This window comes from Bombus huntii, chromosome 5, assembly GCF_024542735.1.
Source record: "Bombus huntii isolate Logan2020A chromosome 5, iyBomHunt1.1, whole genome shotgun sequence".
Taxonomy (NCBI): Eukaryota; Metazoa; Arthropoda; class Insecta; order Hymenoptera; family Apidae; genus Bombus; species Bombus huntii.
The window spans coordinates 11,402,124-11,413,684 of record NC_066242.1 but is presented as its reverse complement, the minus strand read 5'-3'; the positions used below and the strand labels follow the sequence as shown (position 1 = coordinate 11,413,684).

Genomic DNA, 11,561 nt, shown 5'->3' with positions numbered 1-11,561 from the left:
TGTAGAAAAGTATTATTATTGAAATATTTAATTATGTAATGCAATGTTGATATATACATATCATATCATAAAAAATCTGGCTATAACTAATGAACGTTTTAATGAACGAAATAGATTTTGTGGAAAGTACTAGTATTATCTTATTTATTATAAATTTTGTGATAATTTTGATATTAATATAACTTACAAAATGTTTTTGTTATATGGTTACAAACAAGTTATAAGATTTAATAAAAATTAACTTTTAAAGCCACATCATTAATGTTATTAAATATAAATTTTATAAATAAGAATGTTTTTTAATAAATAACTTTTAAACATCTTATTAATTGTATTTGCTACATTAATACGTTTTATTATAGGATCTTACAAGACCGAGTTATGCTCAAGTAGCACAACACTGTCGCGAATTACCTTGTACAAAACATAAGACAGATGAAAGGGATGGAAATATGTAAATCAATATGTGAGTAAACTTATTTTTTTTTATGTTATTAGTTATCTATAATGTTTGTTTACATACATATACCCACAAATTTAATTAAGATTTTAAATAACATGTATAGTTAAAGATGTAGTAAAGGAAGTACCTTTGCAGATACTACCGCAGTGAATTTCAATATTTAGCTGTTATTCTTCATCTGGATTATATGGATTATGTACCACTGCTTTTATCCTATACTGGATATAGTGGGTATGAAGAAAACTTTTTACATTGTACAGTGACTTCGCCTACAATGAATGTGGTATCAATTAACTATCATACAAAAATTGTTCGAAGAAACTCTAATTCACTGCATATTTAAAAAAAAAATACGTTTGCTGGCAGGATAATACATTGTGTAGAAGAGTATTGTTAATGCTTTGGTTCTGTGATTTTGGAGGTACATATTTGTTAGCTTGTAAAAATGTTAAACTAAGGTATTAATCTTTTAATTCCTTTCTCCTCTCCCCTTTCATAGCACAGGGCCGTAACTGGGAAATGTTTATCTTTGTGCCAAACCTTGCTATGTGCGTACAGCTTAATGAATGTTCAGAGTGCAACGAAACTTATTCAGTAAATACAGAATTCTGATTAAAAAAACGAAAAAAAGAATGTAACTTTCAAAGCAGATAAATCATAAGGATGCTTAATTTGAAAAAATGAATTTCTGTTTTCTTGTAATTTTCTATATTTCATTTACATTATTTATAAATAAGATCTGCATTTTTCCAGAATATTAATGACAATTATAATAGATGACGTTAAAATATAAATAATTAATGTACAAATGAAATATTTACCGTATCATCTGAGTTTTTGAAAATTTTGGGAAGTATTTGGAAAGTGTTTGAAAATTCAAAATGAAAACGAAACAAGGAAATGCTTTATTGGTGAGATATAAAGTATCTGTGGTCTCACTATCATTGCCTACAGTGATATGTATTAAAGCATTCTAATGAGAAAAACATAAAAACCAATAAAATTTATTAAAGCTATTAAATCTATCGCAAGATCACACTAGTAAAGCTTTATTCTATTGTAATTATTATTAAAAAAATATTAAAACACTTTATAATTATCTCTTAAGTAACGAAATCCGTTTAAACTAGAATTATATGGTTTTGTATACGAACTAAAATTAACACTGGTTTGTTATATTTTCATTATTATGTTTTATACGTGCGTAATAATTAATATTTTTAAAAACAGATTATTATTAATAAAAAAACTTAATCTTTCATATTTATCCAGAATATTATAAAATACTAAAAAATTACTTGTCTTACGATACTGTAACCTTTATATTATAAGACAGAAATATAAATTCGGTATATTTATTGATAAAATTATTAATAGTTTTTAAGACATAATACACATACAAGCAAAGAAAATAATATAACACAAGAAAATTAAATTAGAACATTAGTATATTTCTCTCTTTCTTCCTCTTTGACTTTAGAAAATATAACATTCCACGTTGCCTCAGGTACATTCTAGTCTCTACTAGAAGCTTTAAAATTTTTATTCCGAGTAAATCAGAAATAATAATAAGTTATCTACTGTTATTAATATTCTGGAAATAATATTAAATAGATTTTAGTTTTGTATTCATCTCAAATGAGAAAAAAGTTGTTATGACATGTTTAGGCACCTATTTACGGCACTGACTTTTCTTTTTAATATTACCGTTACATGAGATAACATACAATTTAGAATTATGCTTTGGCAAGTAATATAAGAGTTGTCAGAAACATGGTCTTTGAGCACACGTTTAAGTGCCTCAAAATGTTGTGTATATTACAGGAGCTTGGCTTTAGATGTTATATAATTACATGTACCTATACATTATAGTGAATAACGCATATGATATATTTGTTACTGATATGCGTACAGAAATTGAAATAATGAATATTAAAGGAAAACCAATCTCCTGAACTATAAAACAATTACCAACATGTATAATTATACTTTACATTTATAATACTGCCTTTTAATTTTTTTATATCTGAAGTGATTAGTCGCAATGTTGGATATACAGAAAAATTTATTGTCAACTGTAAATGCATCAAGATATTAATTGTTTCAGTTTAAATCGTGGTGCTGTAAACACTTTGCTTTAGTCTCAGTCTTGTAGCACAACTTATATTAATTGTATCTCAATGATACCTTCAACATTTAATATAATTCAGTTGATTACATCAAGAAACAAGTACAGTATATTTAATATACACACATAAATATCTTTTCATTAGTAAATTCACTAATTCGCAGATTAATATTCACGAAGTTATTTTTACTTTTATTTGATGTAAATATGTCATATTGTTTCTTTTTTCGTTTACTTTTTTCTGTTTTCATTTTTATTTTTGTTTTGACAGAGCATGATATAAGTAAGGGAAATATACGCTAAATTTGGCTATTTAAAAGAAAAATGAAACTGATTTTGATTGCAAAACATTTTTATTAGTTTTCTTTTAACTTATACCATGTAATATTTCAATATACATGCAGCAGGACATCAATATCAATTTTTAGTTACATCAGTTAATAATAAAGTTTATTTTCTGCAGTTATATAAAAGATAAATCGTTTCATCAACGGTACATCGCGTGCACAGTATTTTTATTCCAAATAAGATTGATATTGTTTAATGTTATATGTATTTTAATATCTTACTATCGAATAAAAATAAAAGAGGAATAATTAATAGTTAAATGGTATAGTAATTCGTCAATTAATTTGCTTAGTTTATATATAATGTATATTAGCGTGAATTTACTGATAAAAAGATTAATATAAATACAAAAGATATACACACTTATATATAAATAAATAAATAAATAAATATATGTATATATACGTATATGTATATATATGTTTATATATGTACATATATATATATATATATATATAAAATTGGATAAGCATTAACATTTCTTGATAATGGAGTTTTAGAAAACATAAACAATGTTAAAGTGATTTGTCTTACTTTATGCGTTACCCCGTAAATTATGTATAGCTAATTATGTGTATGCTTTGAATATTCGTTTTAATTATCGCTACGGATTATATGTAAAAAAATTTGAAAGTTGATTCCTCTCTATACATTGTCTTTACTAAATGTATGGAATTTAATGTAAGAAATGCTAAACTGTTGGTATATATTATATACCTGTATAATATAACGTAAGAAATAGACGCACCAATACCTTGGATCGTAATGATCGCTTATTCTGTCAACAATAACAAATCATAGAGTTACGTAAAACAATTATTTTGTAAAGTCAAATGCACAAGGTGGGACATTTTAAGCTTCACATAAGAAGGACTGGTATAGAAAAAGTTTTTATGCTGGCACTGTAATTAAGAAATAAGATATATAATGATTTCAAGTTAATATCGTTTGAATGGTCCAGGGTAAGGGTGGCATATTGGGATAAAATTGTGATTGGAATGTATGGAAAAAAAAGTATATTAGAACTCGGTTCTTTTTTTAATAAGCTCGTCACAAAATCGTGGCTGATAAACTTACGTTAACTCATCCATCAGAATAAACTGTGATTAGATTGAAGTCCAACAGAAATACAATGTATAATGTACTCCGTTTCATAGGCTACAGGCCTAGAAAGTCTGATTTTTTAACTATGAAAACTTGTGTATTATAATATGATCTATGACGTTTGTTTATTACTATGTAAAGTGACAAATTTCAAAATTAAACATTAATTACTGTTATTGGTTTTACTTTTACTTTAAAATCTCACATTACGTTACATGTATTTTATTTGTTAAACATTGTATAGATACAGTTTAGATGAAGTATGGCCTAGAGTTATGAATAAGATAGAGAAAACTGAGGTATTCCAGTAAATATGGTGGCAACTACTTCTGCATGTAATTTTATTCAGGGCATAAGGAAACTGCCACTATCTTTGAAACAAGAGACTGACAGTATCTTTACTCAAGATGCAGATTTGATTAAAATTACGTGATCTCTTAAATATTATTTTACAAAAGACAACAATTATTTGTCACAGTACACAAAGCTGAAATTAAACGCTTTGTACATTATAAGAAATCAAATTATATTATATCATTATATATATTTAACATTACTTATTGATTACATAATTGAGATATATCAATCATTATCTTACTATGAACATACTTCAAAATTAAGTGAATAGTAGTTACATGATTTGAAAATTACAAAATATCATACATATTTTGCTGGATGCATAACTGAATGTGAGAAAATTGCAAGAAATAAGTTCGAGTCATTGTTAATATTTGCTGGAAAGTAGGATTTGAAAGTTATTATTTTTACGAAATATGACATCGATGATAGTTAATGATGTACAATCACATTGCGTAATCACATAAAACTTTATTGTCTTCCTTTATTATCTTGTATTAATATTTCTTATATTATATATATTGATAGCAATTAACGTCAATTATATTAGGTTTCCGTTTTCATTATTTAAGATATGTTTGTAGCAGAATATAGAATATAACAACATTTATTTTGTCTAAGAATATAATTCCTGATATGTAAAAATTATATATATATTTTGTAGTATTTATTCATTTTGCAATTAATTGTTTTATGTTGCTTTTACAAGATTCTTTAAAACAGAGGGATTGCAAAATTTCAACGTAACTGTTTAATTAGAATAAGTGAATTGTACTTTTCCTAGAATTTAAGTTTTCATATTGATCAAAATGCGAATAATGGATAAACTTTGACTACCTTAAATGTCTTTATTATCCTGTGAAATATAAATAGACTTTATTTACAAGACTTGTACGAGCGGGTTCATGATATATCACTAATAATTAATAAAATGAAGGAACTTTAAGGATTTCAAAATCCACCTCTATATTCTTTTAAAGGGCATACTATACTTTTTTATTTCTAATAAAATAACGGATATTTGACATTAAATAAAAGAGTAAAACGAGTCTTATATTATGGGAAATATTGGAAGTAGTGTTTGTTTGCATCAACAGTGGAATTATGAAATTGCAAAACTCACACATTTCATGCAATGAGTCTTCTCTTCATACTTGAGCTGTCTGGGTTGATCGTTATATGTGGGTATTTTCAACCTACAAAAAACCATAGGAGTAGTAAGAAATGTAAATAGTACAGAATAATAAGAAATGTAAATAACAACTGACATTGTTAAATCTGTTTGAGACTTCCTTCCATTAATATTCATGAATCTTTCACATCGAGAACAATTCATGGAATCACATTGAATCATGAACCATCTCTGTATCCTAAAAATCCAATAACGTTAAAAGATACGAAATAAATATTAATCACTGTTATATGTGTTATAATCAATTTAAAAATTTCAACAAGTATAAGGGCTTCAATAATTCGGCTACTTTAATATTACGTCGATGCAAAGGAACATCATTTCCAATATAAACGTGATATAAAATTCCTTTTATCTCTTTATTTATTCTCGAATGAACTTGTATTAAAGATCCTTAAAGTCGCTTGAATTCGCTATTTTTCTAAGTATAAAAAAGTATAGTGTATACTGTTGAAAAAAGATAGAAGTAACTTCGAAATCTCTAAAAGTCTTCTACTTCAAAAAAAATTAATATTGGTATGTTATGACTCTCTTAATATCATATAATTTTTATAAATAAAGTTTCCTCATACTTCTCAAAATATAGAGATAACGTTAAATAACCAAAGTTATTAATCACTGTGTATATTAAAAATAATTATTTACAGATATTAAACTCAGACACGTTCTTGAAGGAAGATACAATTATTTTGTTCTTGAAACAATGATCTAAGAAACAGAAAGTAATTTACATCATATACATTGTGCTGAATATGTTACATTAAAACGTTTCAAGTTGAAGCTTTTAAATAATGCTGCATTTTTTATCGTACATTTGCGACTTCAATGACTTTCTTAATGATTTCGAAGAAAGTATAGAAGAACAATAATACGATAATACGAAAATTTTCTTAAAATATTTGTAACTACTATAATGACCATTTTTACAAATCACTAAAGGATGTTACGATTAAATACAAGTGAAATAACATAATGAATTAAACATTTAGTGTTTGGAATATTAGCGATGCGTAAGAATCATATTAAAACCATATTAAAATACGAACAAATACTTTGTTACATACTACTTATAAATTAATTTGGTAAACATTCCTGAACAAGATCTACGTTTGTCAGTACTTCACAGATAACATATTATGTATGATGAGAAAATTACAATTTGTAAATAAGATTTATTTATCATACTAGGCACTGGACTACAATATCTAAAGTAATTAAATTAACAAATTTCTTAGAAAGTATATGCAAATATTTTGTGCTAATGTATTTTTATTGGTATATTATAAATATTTAATTTTCTTGCATATGTGGCACGACTTGTATAACGAGGAAGTCTACATGCGAAATTTTTATAATTAATATCGCACATTATATGTGCCTTTATATGTAAACTCGTATACAGAGCCATTCTACAATAAGAAATCAAATTTGTTTAAATTTAAACAGAAAATATTGCAATAAATGTAATTTGTCGTGCTCAAATGAGAAAGATTAATTAATTACAATATATCATATTACAAGTGACATTAAATAAAATTTGATCAAAATGATCATTGAGCAAACGTTAGAATATGGTAATATGAAATCGAAAGAGAAATCGTTTCTTATACACCTTAATACCTATTGATTGTTGGTCAGGATTTTCTGATGTGCTTCGTGCAATTTCAGATAACAAATATACACAATTACACATGCAATACTTTTAATAAAGCGTTGGGATTTACATATTCTATGCATACAACAAAACTTATCTTTCAAGTGGAAAATTTACATTGCAACAAAGATCGTGTTAAGTATTACTCGAATTATACGCAAAAATTTTATATATTTGCGATATATTTTATAGTAACAGAATTAATTTGTACATTTGGGTCCAAATTGTTTATAACATTTCTTATAAAGATATGAGTGATACAATCTAAACATTTTTTTTAGTAGCTAACCGTTTGATTAGATAAATAAACTTTAATTGAAAAATTTAAGAGTTAATTTAATAATTATTTTTCAATTATTTAGGAACAACATTAAAAAATAATGCGATGATACTTTCATTTGGCTCGTTGATTTGTATCGGCCAATTATAAATTTATTAAGTTATAATTAAAATATCGATATTTTCTTGTCATTGTCAAATCGCAAAATAATGGAAATGTTCTTGTTAATTACACCGTTGCTCCTGTAATACCTATAATACGTCCTAATATCATCAGTTATATTGCGGACGAACTCGTTGTACGTTCAGTGCCTTTTTACATATATTCATATGTATGTAAAAGTCCCAATTGATCCTTTTATATTTATCAATATCTTCCAATTTCCACGTGAAAGGAGTTCGCACTATACAAAATAATCTGTCGAAACAGCTCTTATATTCCCTGCCGATCGAAACAGAGGATGATATAAAAGAAGTATGAAACTTAATTGAATGTTGGCTTATTATACGTAAATATAAAATAAGCCAAATTTAAATCGAGTATTTACGTATACATACATACCTACAAACATATATAATTTAGCATTAGTGTGCTTAATTTAAAGTGCATAATTTTTAAAAGTACATGTATATTTTTATAAATTTCGGTATTGATGCGATGGTTTGCTATATAAATAAGTAAATAAATATATAAATATATATATAATATAAATATATACATACAAAAATGTATAGAAGATATGTAAGAATATACGACAAAAATGGTATCCATACGCGCATATAATTGTATCTTATAAAGAAAAATATGGAAAAGAAGACAGGAAGTTAGGATACAACCTATATTAGCTTTAAATATTATCTCGTGGCGCAATGTATAAAACAGAATTCAATTACATACATATATAATTTTATGTTTGACGTGTGAAGTTTTCACTATATCTGTAACCGCATATATATTTGTATATAATAGGTTTCTTTGTTGCGTCCATTATATGTTTAGAAATTACTTTGTACATAATATAAATAAACAATAAATGAATAAATAAAGACATATAAAAAACTTTGGAAAGTAAGCATTTATATATATATATATATATATATATATATATATATATATATATATATATATATATATATATATATATATAATATATTAGGATTTACTAATCCCAACGTATGTAAATCATATTTATTTTCTAACAACTAAAATTTGATATTACCTTTTAATGCTTCTACTATTTTTCAACAATTTTTATATTTTACGTATTTATCATTTGAATTTATGTGCACTTCATATAAGCGATAAAGAATAAAATAATTAACAATTTTAAGTAAAGCAATAATTCGATTTTAATATTATGGTAGCTTTTAAAACTTTTATGAATTAAATAAGTAAAATCTTGGATAATGCAAATATTTAAAAAGTGTTAACATTTCCAAATTAAATGGAAGTTCCTTATCTTGAAATTGAATTGTAAAAATAATAAATATATTTTAATAAATACCAATAATTTTGTCATTTACTTATATTTGTTATTTCTAAAAACTTAATTTTTAATAGAAATTTTAAGCTATTTCATGTATCATAATTGATATTGAAATATTTGTAGATATTTAACGGTGATGGAATAAAATGAATGTAAAATTGAATCAGATTGAATGGAATCTGACCAATAACTGTCGTGTTTCAAGTAATCTTGACTTTGAAAATATAAAGTTATATTCTACATATATATTTACCTGAATATTATTAATGTAAATAATTACGTAGCATTGTGTAATTATTGAATAGTCGAAAAAGACTATTATATACTGTATTTTTTGTCATTTATAACACATAAACATAACCTATAATAATAATAAAGATATATCTATATAACTGACAATATTAGATATTTTTTATAATAAAAAAATAGTAAATAAATGTTAGTGATGGTCCTGGTAAAAGACTATACTATTATTGTTATACTTTAAGTACAATGATAGTTGTGTAATATCCAAAAGAAATTATAATGCTTATATATACTATATATTATAATATATTTCTAATGATTTATTTAAGTTTTACAGAATGAACGGTTTGTGTTGAATAGATTCCAAAATGAAATATTCCACATCACCACCAGTAAGCAGATGTAATTCACCAGGTCCAGTTGAAACAGGTTCAAATTTACCTATGCCAGTAACTTACAGGTATAAGATCAATCAAAATATTTAAATTTATTATTAGTTTAATAAACTTGAATATTTTTACAAATGTATTTTAGGCAAGATTGTATGGGTGCTGCAACAAAATGTTACAAGTATCTGAGGAAATTATTAAAATTTGAACAAATGGACTTTGAATTTGCATTATGGCAAATGATCTTTTTATTTATATCGCCACAAAAAGTATATAGAAATTTTCAAAGTAGAAAACGTAAGTTATTTTATATATAAAATGATATCACAATGTATTATCACTATGAAAAATTAAATTTTTTCTAGAGACAAAGTCACAATTTGCAAGGGATGATCCTGCATTTTTGGTACTATTAATGTGTTGTCTATGTATATCTTCCATTGGTTTTACCATTGTTTTGGGATTAGGATTTCTTCAATTTATAAAGCTACTATTTTATATGATATTTATTGATTACCTTGCAGCTGGCTTAATAGTAGCAACAGTATTTTGGTAAATTATATTTTAACGCTATTAAAATTGCACTATATGGTATACATTTTATATATATATATATATATACATGTGTGTGTGTGTGTGTATGTATGATGAATAAAATATTATAAAGCAAATAGTTTCTACTAATTGCAGGATTATAACAAATCGTTATCTAAGAATTGACAAAACCCAGGATGTAGAATGGGGTTATGCATTTGACATACACTTAAATGCATTTTTTCCACCTTTAATCATACTCCATATCGTACAGTTGTTTTTGTACAATGGTAAATTTACTTGTCTCCTATTAATATTTTGCAATTTGTTCTTTTATTCTTAATTCTTCTTTTCTTATTCTTTTATTATTAATATCTTTCTTCTTGTATTTATTATTATAGGTCTTATAAACTATGATACATTTTCATCACGATTTGTTGGAAACACAATCTGGTTAATAGCTATTAGTTACTATATTTACATAACATTCTTGGGTTACACAAGTAAGTACACAAATTTAGTATTATATCATTTGAACATCAATTAAATAATTACGTTTCGTAAAACTAAAAAATTAAAAAAAGCCTGGCTATTATAATTTGGAAAATAAAAGTTAATAAATTCTTTGCATTTATTTCAGGTATGGAAATACTTCACAAAACACATATAATATTATCAACATTACCAATAATATTACTAATGTATATTATGACATTATGTGCAGGCATCAATATTAGTCATTTAGTTATGGAATTTTATCATTATCGAGTTGTTTGAATAAAGCTTATTTTATTACAAAAGTTCATTTCAAATTAATTTTTGATACAAGTGTTTATGCATTAAAACTGAATGAATTATAATTGCTGTGTGTGTACCAATGGAAAATATTTATATATAGTCTGGAAAAATGATCAACATGTTTAATAGAAAGTTCTAGGTATTTATTTCTTTTTAAAACAAAATATATAAAAAAGATATTAACAAATTTTTTTTTAATAATTGTACATTTCTAATATAAAATATCATTCGTAAACGTCATATTTTTAAATGACAAAACTATTTGTATTTAATTTTCTAAAGATGCAAAAAATTTGTGTACATTATTAGTTAGAAATGTTACTTTTTTTATTTATATTGTTCATGTGAGAGATAGTCTTACGACAAATTGTTATATCGTACGAATTATTTGTATAAATATTGTATATAACACTTTTATATTGTCAAATAGTTCTTAAAATATTTCATTTTAAAAAATTGTCTTATATTTATTATAAAAATAAGAAATAAATAATGTAAAGTATACTGTAAAGATATCCTCTCTTGAATACGAATATTTTTAACCCTTTGATTGCTTACAAATAGTAAAGTGTTTAGTTGTAT

General features: G+C 24.6%; 2 protein-coding genes and 1 long non-coding RNA gene across 17 annotated transcripts in view; 2 read left to right on the top strand and 1 right to left on the bottom strand.

Annotated features, from left to right (window-relative positions):
* LOC126866141 (la-related protein Larp4B) overlaps positions 1-4,219 on the top strand; it is a 13,070-nt gene extending 8,851 nt beyond the window's left edge. For 7 of the 8 annotated variants that reach the window (XM_050619331.1, XM_050619334.1, XM_050619333.1 and 4 more), the window contains 2 exons: positions 363-466; positions 599-4,219. In XM_050619331.1, coding sequence (XP_050475288.1) covers positions 363-458 — 96 coding nt within the window. In that variant the 3' untranslated portion in view covers positions 459-466; positions 599-4,219. The remainder of the gene's footprint in view (positions 1-362; positions 467-598) is intronic. The other variant, XR_007689779.1, reaches the window with a different exon arrangement.
* On the bottom strand, positions 1,665-9,368 carry LOC126866164 (uncharacterized). 2 transcript variants are annotated; one of them, XR_007689789.1, is made up of 2 exons: positions 9,266-9,368; positions 1,665-8,464 (listed from the first exon to the last, which is right to left on the bottom strand). It is a non-coding gene; the product is annotated as an uncharacterized LOC126866164 (long non-coding RNA). The 2 variants fall into 2 exon arrangements; XR_007689790.1 differs by lacking the exon at positions 9,266-9,368 and adding an exon at positions 8,746-8,985.
* LOC126866157 (protein unc-50 homolog) lies at positions 9,123-10,981 on the top strand. 7 transcript variants are annotated; one of them, XM_050619395.1, is made up of 7 exons: positions 9,123-9,216; positions 9,619-9,718; positions 9,793-9,944; positions 10,013-10,199; positions 10,338-10,471; positions 10,583-10,684; positions 10,822-10,981. In XM_050619395.1, the coding sequence occupies exons 1-7, from the start codon at positions 9,159-9,161 to the stop codon at positions 10,956-10,958; spliced, it is 870 nt and encodes a 289-aa protein (XP_050475352.1). In that variant the 5' UTR covers positions 9,123-9,158; the 3' UTR covers positions 10,959-10,981. The 7 variants fall into 7 exon arrangements, with proteins under 7 accessions (XP_050475352.1, XP_050475354.1, XP_050475355.1 ...); XM_050619397.1 differs by having other exon boundaries at positions 9,129-9,280; XM_050619398.1 differs by having other exon boundaries at positions 9,158-9,280; positions 9,588-9,718.
* The last annotated feature ends 580 nt before the right edge of the window (positions 10,982-11,561 follow it).